The following is a 14,212-nucleotide window of genomic DNA, read 5'->3' as shown; positions in this document are numbered from 1 at the left end:
TTTTTTGGTCATCTCCCTACATTCTAGCACAGCCTCTGTATCAGCAGTCCTCCCTCCCAGAACAAAGCCCTGATCAGACAATACCCAAAGAGCAACTTGCACTGTGTGGAGCAATACAAGAAGTCAATAGGCTTTTCAGTGACCATTTAATAGCCTGTTTGATCACATTACAGGCCACAGTCCAGTTTTAGCTGTCCTGGCTGTACTTCAGCAGCCCTTGGAACATATCCAAACAGACTGGTTGACTCTCCTCCAGCACTCATCTGGGCATCAATGTGTGGTCCCAGGTAAGGTGGCTTTATTTTGGTTTTTCCCATCTAGTTCTACCCCAAGCAACCCCTTATTACACTCCACTCAAAAGTATATCCCAGCCTCTCCACTACAGCCTCATATAAAGCCAGATTCTGATTTTCAGTGTTCCAGTTTTATTATGGATTCTCACATTTAATTCACAGTAAGGGCCTCATTTGTACAAAACTGTGCACCTGTCTGGTGTTATGAACACTCGACTGAACATGACTTACAGAAAAATGTTGGGTTTCTGAATAAAGTGCTTGACCTATCAAATGAAGTCTTCATAGGTAACCTATCAGAAGCTTGAGGAAAATACCCCTTAAACCTGACATATTATACATATTGACAATTTACCACATCTTTAATATGGAGAAATAAACCTGCTTCGACAGACAGTACTTTATTCTTGTCCAAATGTATCTGTTTCCCTTCCTGTTGTGCTTACCAATATATTGCTTGGATTACAGTAAAATCTGATCTCCTAGAATTGCAGTCCAGCAATACTTGTGTGCTAAAAGCTGTTGTACATCATCACTATCCTAGATTAAATTCTCCAATGGGCCCATTTAAAGTTCATGTCGTTACTTCAAGCATGTATGTGAGGAATAAATGAAAGGGGGAAAAAACCCACCCCAAAATCTGGACACAAAGAGATTGCTTCAAAGAAGAGATATTTATTACAAAATTAAATTCCAAATTCGACCTAATTTTCCATTATCACCTGTACAAAACACATTTATAGCTCAAGGGAATATTCTCCCATCCACACCATATGGTACAGTAATTGCACCATTGTAGTTAAAAGAGTTCAGTTCAGACAGATGCACACACATCCCCCGGCATTAGTAAGAAAGGTTCAGGATATAGAACAGAATTACCAAAGAACCCCTCTCACTGCTGCTCCAAACTCTTGCTTAGCCAGGGGCAAGCTCTTCAAAGATGGCTCTAAACCCTGTCTCTTGTAAAACACAGTAAGCTCACTTGGCAAAGTTTTAGAATCAATTACAAATTCAGCAGGAATGCTATCTATGCTAACATGTGATAGCCACAGATATTATTTGTGTTAACCATAGCCCTTGGCATTCAAGTAAAGAGCATAAAAAAGTTTACAAAAAGTGAAGCTACTTGCAACCAACCACACAACTAAGGTCTTAGTACTTTAAAGAAGACAGAGAATTTTCAGTCCTGACTGCTTGCAGCCAACAGCCCTGCCCCAAAGAAAGTATGCTATGGAGGTGGTGCTCTTATCCTCAGTCTTCCTTTCCCAGCAGGGAAGAGCCTTATGTTGTTCTAACAGTCCCCACATTTTTGCTTTCGTGACACACTTGCCCATGTGTGGGGTCATGGGGTCACTTGCTGTAAAGGGGAAAAATAAATATCTTACCTCCTTTCCCCAGCTGGCAGAGACACAGGGCACTGCTAAGGAGGTTTTCACATTGCCAGCAGGATCCTGAGAGGGGGAATCAGTGCTTGTGCACACAGTGCCAGCCCAGAGGGTTACTCAGTCACAGCATGGAAGGGAAGCTGCTAAGTGTGGCAATGCAGAATTTCAGGTGAATGCCTTGTGTTTCCACAATAGCAGCTGATTTGCTCTCAAGCCCCTTAAAAACAATCTCTGAAAGATTCAGGAGGGACAGGAGGGAACTATCACATAACACATTTGTTTACCTTTCCATAACAAGGTTCTGGTTTTCCTCTCAGACCACATGACAGGTATTACAAGATGTCCTGTCCTACCCCTTGTCCAGGCACCTGTATGAAACGGATGCATAGCCCAAAAATTAGGGGAAGCAAAGACATGTCCTGTACTTTGGGCATTCCTCAAGAACCAGAAGAAGGAAGATATAAAAAAGTATATTCTGTCAATGCCCTTTGTGCATCAATCAGCCTTTCCAATCAAGATGCAAAAAGAAAGCCCTGTGCAGAATAAAGAGTGGTGGTGGCTTCCAGGACTGCAAACAATGGTGGTAAACAGTGATGGCACAGAGTCTTCCACCTGGACCAAGGGCAACCTTGGCACAGAAATCTCCATTCAAATCTTGTCACATCTGTGTCTCACAGCATGAGTGGTCCAGTTCCTGGAAATAGGCCAGTCCCTGCTGCTGGAATAGATGTGTGCCTATCGATGTCCTGAAGCAACTGTTAGCAGAAACCTTTTAAGATGGATGGATTGCCTAGGATAAAGCTAGATGAGCCCAGAGGCCCTCTATCTATCCTTCAGAGACTGAAGAGCTGAAAATAGAGTTTACACACAAAAAAGAATTTGAAGCAGGGAACGTGGCAGCCTGCAGCTTTTTGTGATTTGAATCCATGGATACAGTTTGATGAAATACTTTGTCAGTGATAAAAGGAGCCCTGTCAAGCAGGGTTCAAAGAGAGCAGCTGCTCCAGAGAACAGCACCTCTGGCCCCAGAAAGCACCGTTAGCTATTTCCACGTGACTGCAGAAGAGGACTAATGAGCAGTTCTCAAAAAGAACCTGAACTCATTCCACAAGCACAACGGGAAAAACTGAACCAAAGCAGCCCAAATTCCATCCCAAAAACAAAGAGTGCCTTGCACCCATTCCTCATGTCTGTACCACTTAGATATTTCAAGACGGAGTCACGAAGGGAGTCCAAATTATTGTATTTTACTGACCTCATAAAATATCAATTACTATTATGTTTCAGTAATGGCCTGACAGATTTTGTTTAAAGAAGCAAATACTGAAGGTCAAATTCCAACAGGAGTAATTTTTCTCCTGAAAGAAGACAGAGCTACATCAATGTACACTTACTTGAAAACCCAACCCTTGGAATCCAGAGAGTGCAGAGGAAATGTCTGCCCTCTAGTCTTCAATGTAGACCTTTCCATCCTTTTAACTCCAGATCAAAAATAAAAATTCTGCTGGAACTTGCTCCCTCTTGTGGAATAGCTAGATTTTTTTTCACTGTATGCCTTCAACCATTTACCAGTACACAAGACCTAAGAAACAGTCTCAATGTCAATCAAATGCTCTCAAGAAAATTTCTGAAGTGACAATCCTAAAAAAAAAGAAACCTTTTGTCTGTGTTGAAAGAAAAGCTGGATTTGTGCATACGAAAGTGGGATGAGAGCACTAAATTTGTCACCTTCAGCACTCAGCTGCCAATCCACATCCAAAAGATTATTACTAATAAAGGATGGAAGGATCCTAGCCAAGAAACAGACTAGTTCATCTTCCTCAGGCAACTCCTACAAAACTGACCCCTTAATAACAACTGAAGAAACCAAGGTTATTGACTCAATTTCTACACTCCCAAGGTTTAATATGATGAATAAAGGTGTTACAAACAGTAATTCCAAAACACAAGCTTCTTAATTTTTTTTTTTGTTGCTAATGCTAAGGGGAAGTGTGTAATTGTATGTGCTGGAAAAAAATGCACTTTAAATCATAGCTTTTGCCAGCTCTTCTGGCAAATCCTCCCCATGACAATGGGACTCCCTTAGGGAAAGCTCATATTGAGGACAGCAATGTATTAAGTCAATAATCTCACCAAGAGATTGGGGGATCACATTGTTACAAGGCAGCACCGCACTGTCTGCCTTCCACATTGCCAACAGTTAACAATTTGCTGCTGCTGTCAGATCTGGCAGGTTCTGAAGAAGTTTGCAGCCTTCTCCCACATCCTTCTTGCCTATATATCACCTCTGTGAATTCCTGCAATAACAAGTAGAAAAAATCATCAAACCCAGCAGCTAATTATTGCAATGGCTTCCCACCACGTATAAGCAGCACGTGATAACTCAAAACCTTGAGAATCAAAAGCACAGGTCGATCCCATCTGAGCTAGTATCTCTAGGAGTCAGTTTCTGGAGAGATGTGACACACCAAGCCACAGCCTTACAAAGCAGCTGCCTTGCTGAACAATGCTGTGGATCTCAACTAGAGAGACCCCAAGGCAAGTCTGACTGGAGTCTAATTCCCCCACAGAACAATTATGCTACTGCAGCCCTTCCATGTGGTAGGAAATGTATTGGAATCCAAGATTTGGTAAGAGAAATAAACGCACAGTCCATTTTTAAAGGCAGACACACCCACCTGTTACTCTCCCTCTACCTGTAATTTTGATGCAAGGCTGTGAAGCAAAGCAAGAACTCTGAAATGAAAGACATGAGTTCATTGAAACATACGTACAAGAGTTTTTCAAATATTATTGCTTGAGCTAGGAATACAGCTGTGATCTAAGTGTCATTCACATTGGATACTACAAGGTAGCAACTTGAACTGTGACAAGAAATTGACATTGGATGAAGAGTAGGAAATGGAATAAAAGAAACACAGACAAAAATAGACCTAACACAGGACAAAGGCACCTGATAAATCAAATTCCACTTTCTTGGAAGGGGTGGATTTGACATTCAATGGCTCTTGACACTTCACAGACAAAGAATTTTTGCCTGGCCTCACATTTCCTTGTAATTTGATAATCAGCAGTCTAGAGAAGGAACTTGTTCAGTTTGGGAACACTGAGCAGATACTTTGGCACCAGCAACCCGTTTTGCAGATGCCACATGCGTTGAGATGCAGCCTTCCCCTAAAAGCACAGGCACTGGCACTGAAATAGCTGGGAACAAAAGCTGAATGACAGCTGTCTGTAAGATTTCCAAGCTATCATTACAGTCTCCAGTACATCCTCATGCTGGTCTCCACAGCATACTGGGACTGAAAATAAACCACCTGTCATTTCTACTGTGATTTCCTTGTCACTTTCAGACAGAACTGAAAAAAGCTACAAAGAGCTAAGCTGGAACAGTCTGGCTCTGAAAACAGGCCTGCTAGGTGAGTTGTAGAACCGATTAAAGGTGACCAGAGAGAAAGGCAGTATATAGGAATAAACAATTTCCATCTCTGCAATGGGCCTGGGAGACAGGCAAGGCACAATGGATCAGGAGATTTCAAACAGACCCTATCAGTCAAATTTTAAAAATCCGGGGTCAGAACAAAAAAACCTTCAGACAGCCAAGGCAGGTAGAATGAAGGTCCCCAGATACTTACGGTAAGCTTTCAAAAACCTCATCATAAGAAAGGTTGTTAATCTTGTTAGAAGTCCTATAGTGCTTCAAACTGTAGTGGTGCTTAGATGACAAGAAGGAAGACACACACACACATAGAGTGTATGTGCAACTGCAGACAGCCTCCAACTTGTACTGATCTGGCTGCTGGAATGCCACTGCTGTTGGACTGACACATACTGCTTCAAGGAATTGGCATTCAGGCAGCCAGTTGTCCATTAATACAACCTAAGGATTCAGGATATGAATCTTTTAATTTAAGGGGACCTTGTCATCCTCTGCATCTTCCAATGCAGGCAGTGCAAACAAATGCCAAAGCAACAGGGTTACTATACCCAGAGTCCTCCAGAGAGGCCTTTTACAGTCACGTTCTCAAAGCACCAGAATCAGCCTGGCATGCAGCAGATCCCATGTTTCTGATCCGTGCTCCCAGGCTTCCTTTGCTCTAGAATTCCCAGGAGTCCATCCACCGGAGCCCTGCCATGGGGCTGCTCGGGTGGGAGGCCATGGGTCCTATCATCCCATAGGACAGGGGATGGAAGAGGTAGAAGCTGTGGAAAGAAACCAAATGCCCATCAAACACAGCACAGTTTTCTGTCTCAAGGAGTTCCCAGCCTATGGGACCTTTGTCTTTGGACTGCTCTAAACTTTACTGGGAACCTTCTAATCTCTGCTGAACCCAATATATACCTAGCACATAGTTTTATCACATGTGGTAAACCTACAATAATGAACAATTTGCCTGTATTTGTGGAATATGTCACCATCATTGGGAATAGAACCACAAACCACTGCACGGCAGGTTTGGAGGAGAACAGAGTATTCACACTGTGTGCTGCAACAAAAGACAGACTCCCTGCAATGGAAAGATGCTCTATAATGCATTACAGGGACACAGATACTGAATCTAAACAAATTTGAAGGTTTAGGATTAGGCTTGAGGATGTCTGACAAATCAGCAGAGAAGGAAAAAGGGAACAAATGCTAAGGATAATTAACAGGCAGCAAAGTTTCTATTGAGATGGCAATCGTCACACATTCCATTCATGAAAAGTTCAGCTGTACTCACCTGTACAGGATGAGCAGAACCAGTGCCAGGAATCCACCTCCATATACCTTTCTTGCTGTAGTGCTGGGTGACAAGAATCCAGCACAGAACTTCAGTAGTGCATCCCAGGTGATTCCTAGGAGAAGAAAGAGGTAGAAGTCAGAAGAACAGAGCTGCTGGGTTCACAGACTAGGCTGACGAAACTCTGTTAACACCAAAAGACCATGTCAATTTTTGAATTAATTTACCTTGGTAACCTTCTGAACCATAGAAATTGTTTTGTATCAGAAAGGTTCTTTTTGTCCTACCTTTCCATTTGAATAAATGCAAAAGAGATCTGGGTGCCAGATGCTAATGAAGTTTGTATAAATTCACAGGAAAAATGACCAAGGCCAAATTATAAACAGACATGACAGAAAGGTGTTGGCAGCAAACAAAGAGGGAAGTAACTTATATACAAGAATATATAAGAACAGTGAAATAGCAGAGACCAGGAATCCCATCTCTAAATTTAAATGCCCTAAGCACTAGACATGACTGCCTCTTCAGGCTGACTTTTTGACAAAATTAACAATTTTTTTTTTTAGACAGAAAACCAACCAACCAACCACCACCAAAAAACCAAAACCAAACAGACAAAAAAAAATTTGCATTGCAAGCTGTTTTGTGAAAAAAGTTTTGAGTAAGTCAGTGCTTTTAAGCACTTTGCACAAGCAAACAAAGCCTATAAAAATAATAAACCTTTTAGGCTGAAAAACATTCAGTTTAACAGATTATCACCTTTTTCCCTACCTTGTCTTCTCCAAGACTCTAGTATTTACCTGTCAACATGCTGGAAAAAAGCATGGCAGGAAAGTAGTGGTGGAAGTAGAGAACTCGTCCCATCATAAAAAAAGGGAAGTAATGAAGGAGCCAGCCCAGTGTGATCTGCCCTCCAGCATGTAGCACCACTCTGGACAGTTCTGGGACACAAATAAACACACCTCAGCAGAGAAAAACTCAGCTACAGTTCCCATTTGCAAACCTTAACACACTAAGTAAACTCAACAGGAATGATCTTTGCAAGAAGTCATGAATTGTTCTGGAATTGCTTCAAGCCTCTGCAACATCCTAGTTGCATTCATTATAAACATACAAGCACTCTTCAGGAGAACAGCTGCCAGAAAAGAGATACACAATCCTAAGTCTCAAGGCATGGCAGGAGGTTGGCCACACTCTAAGTTAAAACCAAACATGCAGTTTCTCCATCTGTGCATCAGACCAATCATTCTGGTGATTCTGGTTTCTGAAGATTTTCATTGTCTCTGCAATGAGAGCCATCCAGATGATCACTTTGTCAGCCCTTCCTGGAAAGAAGTGGTGCCTAACTTTCAGAGCCTGGGGAAGGGACTAAGAGCTCTGGTGTCTGTATATAGCTTAGCCAATAACTCACTGTATAATTGAGTGGTTTCCCATCACATTTTAGAACTGACTTTCCATAAGGAGATCTACAAAATGAAGCAACCATTGATGTAAACAGGAATGATGAAAGTATGACTAATTAGGCCTTGTGAAAAGCTTCAAAACCTTGGCAATGGACATAATGAAGGATCATTACTATCTCTTGTATTTGTCATTTGCTTTGCATAAATATCAGAAAACATTTCTTGTCTTAAGACACTGTGCAAACTACTGAGCACATGCAGAGCTTGACAGCAGGGCATTGATTAATTGGCCTGTATCCCTTGCAGCCAATGTAGACAGCCATGCACTATTTTTGTAGAAGATCTGTGGTGTTCACTATAAACTACAGCTATGAAGTTCCCACTTTCTTCCCTGTGGACACTGCTTGATAATCCAAGCTCAATGGTTTCCCACCCTTGACACACCAAGTCCTGCCATCCACACACTTTTAAGGTTCCTGCAAAAGGCATCTATGAAAAGGAAGACTGACCTCACCTTTGAGTTCAGATGTCAGTTGGACACCTCTCTTCAGTGCCACTGCAGTGGCAACTGTTATCAGAAGATATAACCCAATAGTGACCAGATTTAGCCACCAAATCACCTACACAAGAGAAAAAGAAAGATTTGGGACTTTATGCTGGGTGTGTGCACACGATGTGCAAACATAAAGAGTACAATTAGAGAGACAGTCCAAAAGGAGAAGGAAGAGAACTGGCAGAAACAAGACTAAGCTCAAGTTTGCTAAAGACATTGGCTTGGAACCTCTCACTCCAACTTACCGGGTTTCCAAGCAAATAAACCCGATAATCCGTCTCATTGACACCAGAAAAACGCAGTCCCTGAAGAGAGAGATCAGAAGGGAGAAAAACATATTCATCACGGTCCAGTTTGTATTCTGCACAGCTTCTAAGGTGAGACAAATTCCCATCTCAGGTGCTCCAAAAGAAAGCTGACAACATCTTCAATGCAATTACAAGGTGTTGTGCTTCAAAAGGCACTGCAAAAGCACTTCTTAAAGTGAAAATAGAAAGGAATATAGATTGATGAATATACCTGGTAATTGATGGGCCAGTGCCAAGGTTTGGATGTGACTTCATTGTCCTTTGGTTTGAGGCCACTGTTTCCCTACAGATAAATGAACATAAAATTTAAATGAGCAGGCAGGTATGGTGCAATGTCTGCCCAGAAATGTCTGTGTACACAAACATACATCAATACCCTACCTGAAAGTTCTTTTTTGACCTACATAAACACATCATTTTCCACAATGGTCAGAATTAGGACTATGAATGTTCTACTACTATTATGCAAGTGAAAATGGGTTTTGGGTAGTAAAAGAGGCAGTATTCTCTCATTTCTCTTCTTCAGCTTTTCTGTCACTAAGGATACATGTTGCATAAGCAAGACCTTTTTTCATTAAGAGACTGCTGTGACAGGTTTCTCTCCATTACATAAAAAAAGCCTCAAAGACTATTTCCATGGAAACTCATGCAGGTGCTTCCTTACCTGAGACAGCATTATCACTGATTGCCATGGAAACACTTTACAAAAACACTTTACAAGTACTAACAATAACGTGCTTGACAACTTTTTTCTCTTTAAAATCTGAGTAGAGCTTCACAAACAATAGCAAAGAAAACCCTAGACTCCTTTCTGAAAATATTAACTTCTCATTCTTCATTCTCATTCAGGAGCTGGAGGTAGAAGGGCTGTGGCCAAGAGTACCAAGAGCAAGCATAGGAAAAGACTACAAGAGCTGTCCACCTTGCAAATATTAAATCTGCTCTTTAAAAAAGTATATATTCAGAGATAAAAAGGAAAACACAAATCACAGCTTCTTGATGAACTTGAAAAAAATCAGAAGTTTTCCATTTTCAATCCAAACACTTACTAGTTTTTTAAGTGTCTGTTTTTCCTTATTTTGACCACAGTAATATCCTCCCCTGCCTCACAAATACTAAATTTCCTTTAAAGCCTTACAGGAAGGTAGGGAAAACATTACATAACTAGGCTGTAGCTAGATCACACCAACAGGAGAGCCAAGCACTAAGCACAGGGCTTCCAAACTTGGACTTGGAAGATTTAGCTCCAAGATCATCCTTTATTCTAAGTATAAATTCAAGTAGGTTGCTTGGGCATGCAAATTCTGCCCTAGCTTGCAGCCATCACCCAGATCTCTCTGAAAGTGCTATTTGTTTTTGAATGCAAGAGAGAGGAGGAAAAAAATTATAGTCTGGAGTCAATGATATCATACCCGGATCATAACCATGTGGGATTCTAGCAGAATTTCTGCAAAAGAAGGCTTCAAAACATCCAGGCTGATATTGGGCACTTAAAAACAAAAAAAAAAAAAAAAAAAAAAAGGAGAGAAATAGATTATAAGTTTGTATGGTTTCCTTTTATTTGCCTTTTTCATAATAAACTAAACTCTATCCTCCTACAACAAATCTGCTTCCAGAACCTCTTTTAATTCTCTATGCAATTCATTCATACTCTAAACACAGTGGCTTGCAGTCAGAAGTATCCTCCAATGAATTTTACAACTGTTGTACTTCTAAATTTCCTCCTTGACTTCCAGGAGCAACAGAATTACATAGAAGTCCATGAAATAAATGGATTTGTATTTCTGCCTGCCATTAAGAGACACAGGCTTCATAGGTTGCTGTTTATCTGTAAATGAGCCATAAGTATGGGAATATAAAATGCATTACAACAGAAGAAGAAATTCTACCAAGTCAACAGCCCAGGATTTCTCTCCTTTGGTTTACACACAGCTGCTCTCACAGGAGGAAGAACAGTAAGTGTTCTAATAACTCAGAACTCAGCCCAAGTCACCAGAAATTCATGGGGTGAAGATTGTGTTGAACAACGCAGGCCAGATGAGCCTGTGAAACAAACATAACTCCTGGATAAGGCTGCAAGGCCCACCTGCCATTACTGGCAAACTCAGATCTGTGTCACACACTATTCATTTCTTGATGGTACTACCAAGCCATCATTTAGCACAGCCCCAGTAGGAGAAGGAAAAAATATACCAGAACAGACTGGATCCAAGCTTTTTTAAAAAATCATTGAAATATATATGACATACTCATAACAATGACAACAATTCCCAATTACGCAATCTTAGAAATAACAGCCTGTATTGGAGTGCTTCACACTTCTGTAACACATTAAAATCTCAAAATCTTTAAGAAAGTCTTTATATTTCCACTACACTTCAAGCATTATTACCAGCTTCCAGTACAAACAGTGAAATAGAAAAGGGCTCTGTATCCCTGCACACACTCAAGTTCAGCAAGTTCATGCACAATGCCAGTTACTGCTATCTGATAGCTCATCCCTTCCTTTCAACAGTAAGCCAAGATGCACTCTCTATCAAAAAGGAAATCAATTACTTACATTTAGGGTTAATATGATCTTCAAAGTTCCAGAGGGAATTGGGTGTCTCCTTCAGGTATGGTGTGCAGGTCACTTCTACTTGTTCCCAGCCCCTGAGGATCAGCAGAACAGTTCACCACCACCCCACAGGAGCACTCAATATTTCCATTTTGTGTTTAGTTTTTGCCCATTTACCTTTATATTTCTCCATAATGCTTCAGCAGTTGCATTCTTACATACTATAGGAACCATGTAGAAACCAAAACAGATCTGCAAGGCAGCTGACATCAAAATTCTACGGAATAGTTGAACCACATTTCTCACTTTCTCACCTAAAAAGCCCTAGGTGGATATGTGGGATTTTTGAAAATTATGTACCTTGCCAACTAAAAAGAAGCTACTTCCAATTCAACCTTTAATAGTTCCTCCAAAGAAAATCATCAATTTAAGTCAATCCATATCTGCAAGAACTGTATTATAGAAACAATTACCTTAGAGGATACTAATAACTGTTCTTTAGTCTGTCACCCTATGTCTAGTAGGTCACATCAAAGATGCACTTTGGGAGAAAGTGCATCAAATCTGGCAGAAATATGACAGATGAATAGGGAATTTTCTATCAATCACCATTTAGCAAATTTCACTAATTAAGTAATCCATAACTTAATTACCATTAAATTCTCTGAAGGGCAGTGATTACTACCCATTAAATAAAAAATATAAAAATCCAACATACTCTAACCATCTTTATTTGCAGTTAACAAGTTTTTTTTTGCCCTCAGCTGTTACTATCATCATTTTGTGGCAATAACTTCCATTCACATACCAAATTGTTAGTGGGGAAAAAAAAAAGAAGAAACCCAATCCACAATGTTTTCTGAATGCTCTTGATGGAGGTTGGTTTTTTTGTTAACTGAACACATTATGTGTCCATGAGCCCAGCTTTATGGTGATGTCTAAGTGGCATTTGCACTCCTGGCCAGGCAGTTGCCTGCTCTGTGATTCAGCATCCACAGGATTCTTTAGAATCTGGTTTTACCACAACACAGAGAAGTGAAACCTAGAGGTTCCTAGGGAAACCTAGGGAGACAGCTCTCAAAACAGCAGCAACATGAGTGCACACCTCTGCCTCAGGATCCATGTCAGCATCCCACATGGTGCAGCTTTATAGACAGGGCAGCTTGCTTCCATCAGCCTGGATGTCTCTGCATACACCTCATCTGAATGATGAAGATGCATAATTCAAAGACATAAAATCCCAACACCTGCTAATAGCAGTTTGTAACCACTGCCTTGCTTTAGATGCTGCATGCAAAAATAGCAAAGGTCTTTAATCACAAGGTAAATTAATACCAACAGAAAGCAATTTTCAAGATTGTGGTACAGAACAACATTCTGTACCACAGTTTCCAGTGCTTTTTGCAAACCCCAAGGATAAACAGCATGTTAAATAACACATCTATCATCCCCTCCTGGCCTTACCAGAGGACAAGATCTATGTCCATGCCACTCTTGGATCTCTTAGTAAGGGATACTATTTTTCAGAGCTGCATACCTTCACTGTAAGAGACTGCATAATCCTAACCCAGATCTTTGCCTCTGGCCATATTTCTAGAACCTGCTGCTTACATGTTTATTCTTTTAAAGAAATGGAAGAAATGTACTTATTGCTTAGTCTAAAAGTACCATTGAGTAAAGGAACATGGCAGCTCAAAGGCCTGCAGAGGGTGGATATTTACCATTTGGGCAGAGTCTTTCCAGAAGATCCCAATATACAGCCTGTGGCCACGTGGGTTAGCCGGACCTGACTGCGTAGGACTTTGATGAGCTGCCCAGTCCTTCTGCCCACCACCTCAATCCTCCAGAAGTCATTGGAGTCTCCTGTTCCATTCTATCAGCAAATATGCCATTCGAGAAAAAAAATTACAAAAATAGAAAACAGAAACCAAACAGTGCCCAAACTAGAAGGCACAAAGAACTGAAGCACTGCAAATAGGAAATTCTGAAACTCCACTGGGTACAAGCTAAAAAAACTCGCCCAGACCAGCCTTACTCACACTTCACAGAAGATATTCCCCATCAGGAAGACATCATTCTAGACATAAGCAACCACTCACAAACACATCTCTATCTTGCCAATTTTAATTTTGTTTGCTTTCAATTCATTCTTGACTGTAGCTCAGAGTTACAGCATAAACAGGGGCAACTTGGCTGCTCCACAAAAGGGGTTTAGGCAACAGATCTTTGCATTTAGAAATTCAGCCCTCAAAGCATATTCCATCTTTGTGATTCAAAATTCTGTCATCATTCTGTCAAAAAAACACTTGTCTATGTGACAAGGCCAAATACATAAAATAATACTTGTCAGAGCAACTTCAAGGTTGCTCAGTTTGTCATTTCTGGAGTTGAATGCTGCCAAAGCTAGACTGACAGTAAAAGTTTAAATTATTTTTTTATCTGTGTTCACATCAAATAGACCTTAAATATGAGAGAAGGCATTTCATACTACACCAGTTCTTCCCTTGAGGATGGCAGATGTCCATCTATCATCCTGGCTAACAAACTAAAAAAAGCAACAATAACTTCCCTTATCATGATATGAACTCTTCCCAAAGAAGCTTTTGTTTTATCTTCCCTTCACTTACTATTCCATAGCCAGTGACCTGAAAATGCTTCCTTGTCAGGGGAGCCTCATGCTGGTGACTGTGCAGATTTCTAGAAGTTCTGAAAGGAAATTAAAAGTCAAACCTTTGAACCCTTGTCAATTTGTGATAAAAACATTGGTTTGAGCCATTCAGAGATCTGCCAGTACTCTAACCACTGAATTCCAGCTGAGGGCACAGCAGGATGCAGCCTTAATGGGATGGAGTGGAACTGTCACTTTCCAGCACATGACTCTGAGCTTATACCACACTGGGCAGTGACAAAAAAGGATGACAGCATGAATAAATCCAACCCTCAAACTACAAAAGGAAAAGAGATTGGTTTTAATTTGCTCTGTTTTGTTTTG

General features: G+C 40.7%; 1 protein-coding gene across 4 annotated transcripts in view; it reads right to left on the bottom strand.

The window, feature by feature from the left end:
- Nucleotides 1-948: 948 nt before the first annotated feature.
- The window catches only part of POMT2 (protein O-mannosyltransferase 2), a 27,695-nt gene continuing 14,431 nt past the window's right edge, over nucleotides 949-14,212 (bottom strand). For 3 of the 4 annotated variants that reach the window (XM_071426737.1, XM_071426739.1, XM_071426740.1), the window contains exons 12-21: nucleotides 13,848-13,926; nucleotides 12,942-13,093; nucleotides 11,224-11,315; nucleotides 10,076-10,152; nucleotides 8,875-8,946; nucleotides 8,601-8,660; nucleotides 8,317-8,422; nucleotides 7,200-7,340; nucleotides 6,400-6,514; nucleotides 949-5,881 (exon numbers count right to left, since the gene is read on the bottom strand). In XM_071426737.1, coding sequence (XP_071282838.1) covers nucleotides 5,776-5,881; nucleotides 6,400-6,514; nucleotides 7,200-7,340; nucleotides 8,317-8,422; nucleotides 8,601-8,660; nucleotides 8,875-8,946; nucleotides 10,076-10,152; nucleotides 11,224-11,315; nucleotides 12,942-13,093; nucleotides 13,848-13,926 — 1,000 coding nt within the window. In that variant the 3' untranslated portion in view covers nucleotides 949-5,775. The remainder of the gene's footprint in view (nucleotides 5,882-6,399; nucleotides 6,515-7,199; nucleotides 7,341-8,316; nucleotides 8,423-8,600; nucleotides 8,661-8,874; nucleotides 8,947-10,075; nucleotides 10,153-11,223; nucleotides 11,316-12,941; nucleotides 13,094-13,847; nucleotides 13,927-14,212) is intronic. The other variant, XR_011679157.1, reaches the window with a different exon arrangement.

This window comes from Agelaius tricolor, unplaced genomic scaffold (genome assembly GCF_023055355.1).
Source record: "Agelaius tricolor isolate 1412-34295 unplaced genomic scaffold, bAgeTri1.0.p SCAF_5, whole genome shotgun sequence".
Taxonomy (NCBI): Eukaryota; Metazoa; Chordata; class Aves; order Passeriformes; family Icteridae; genus Agelaius; species Agelaius tricolor.
The sequence above is the reverse complement of the archived record's forward strand: the minus strand, read 5'-3'. Positions and strand labels throughout refer to the sequence as shown.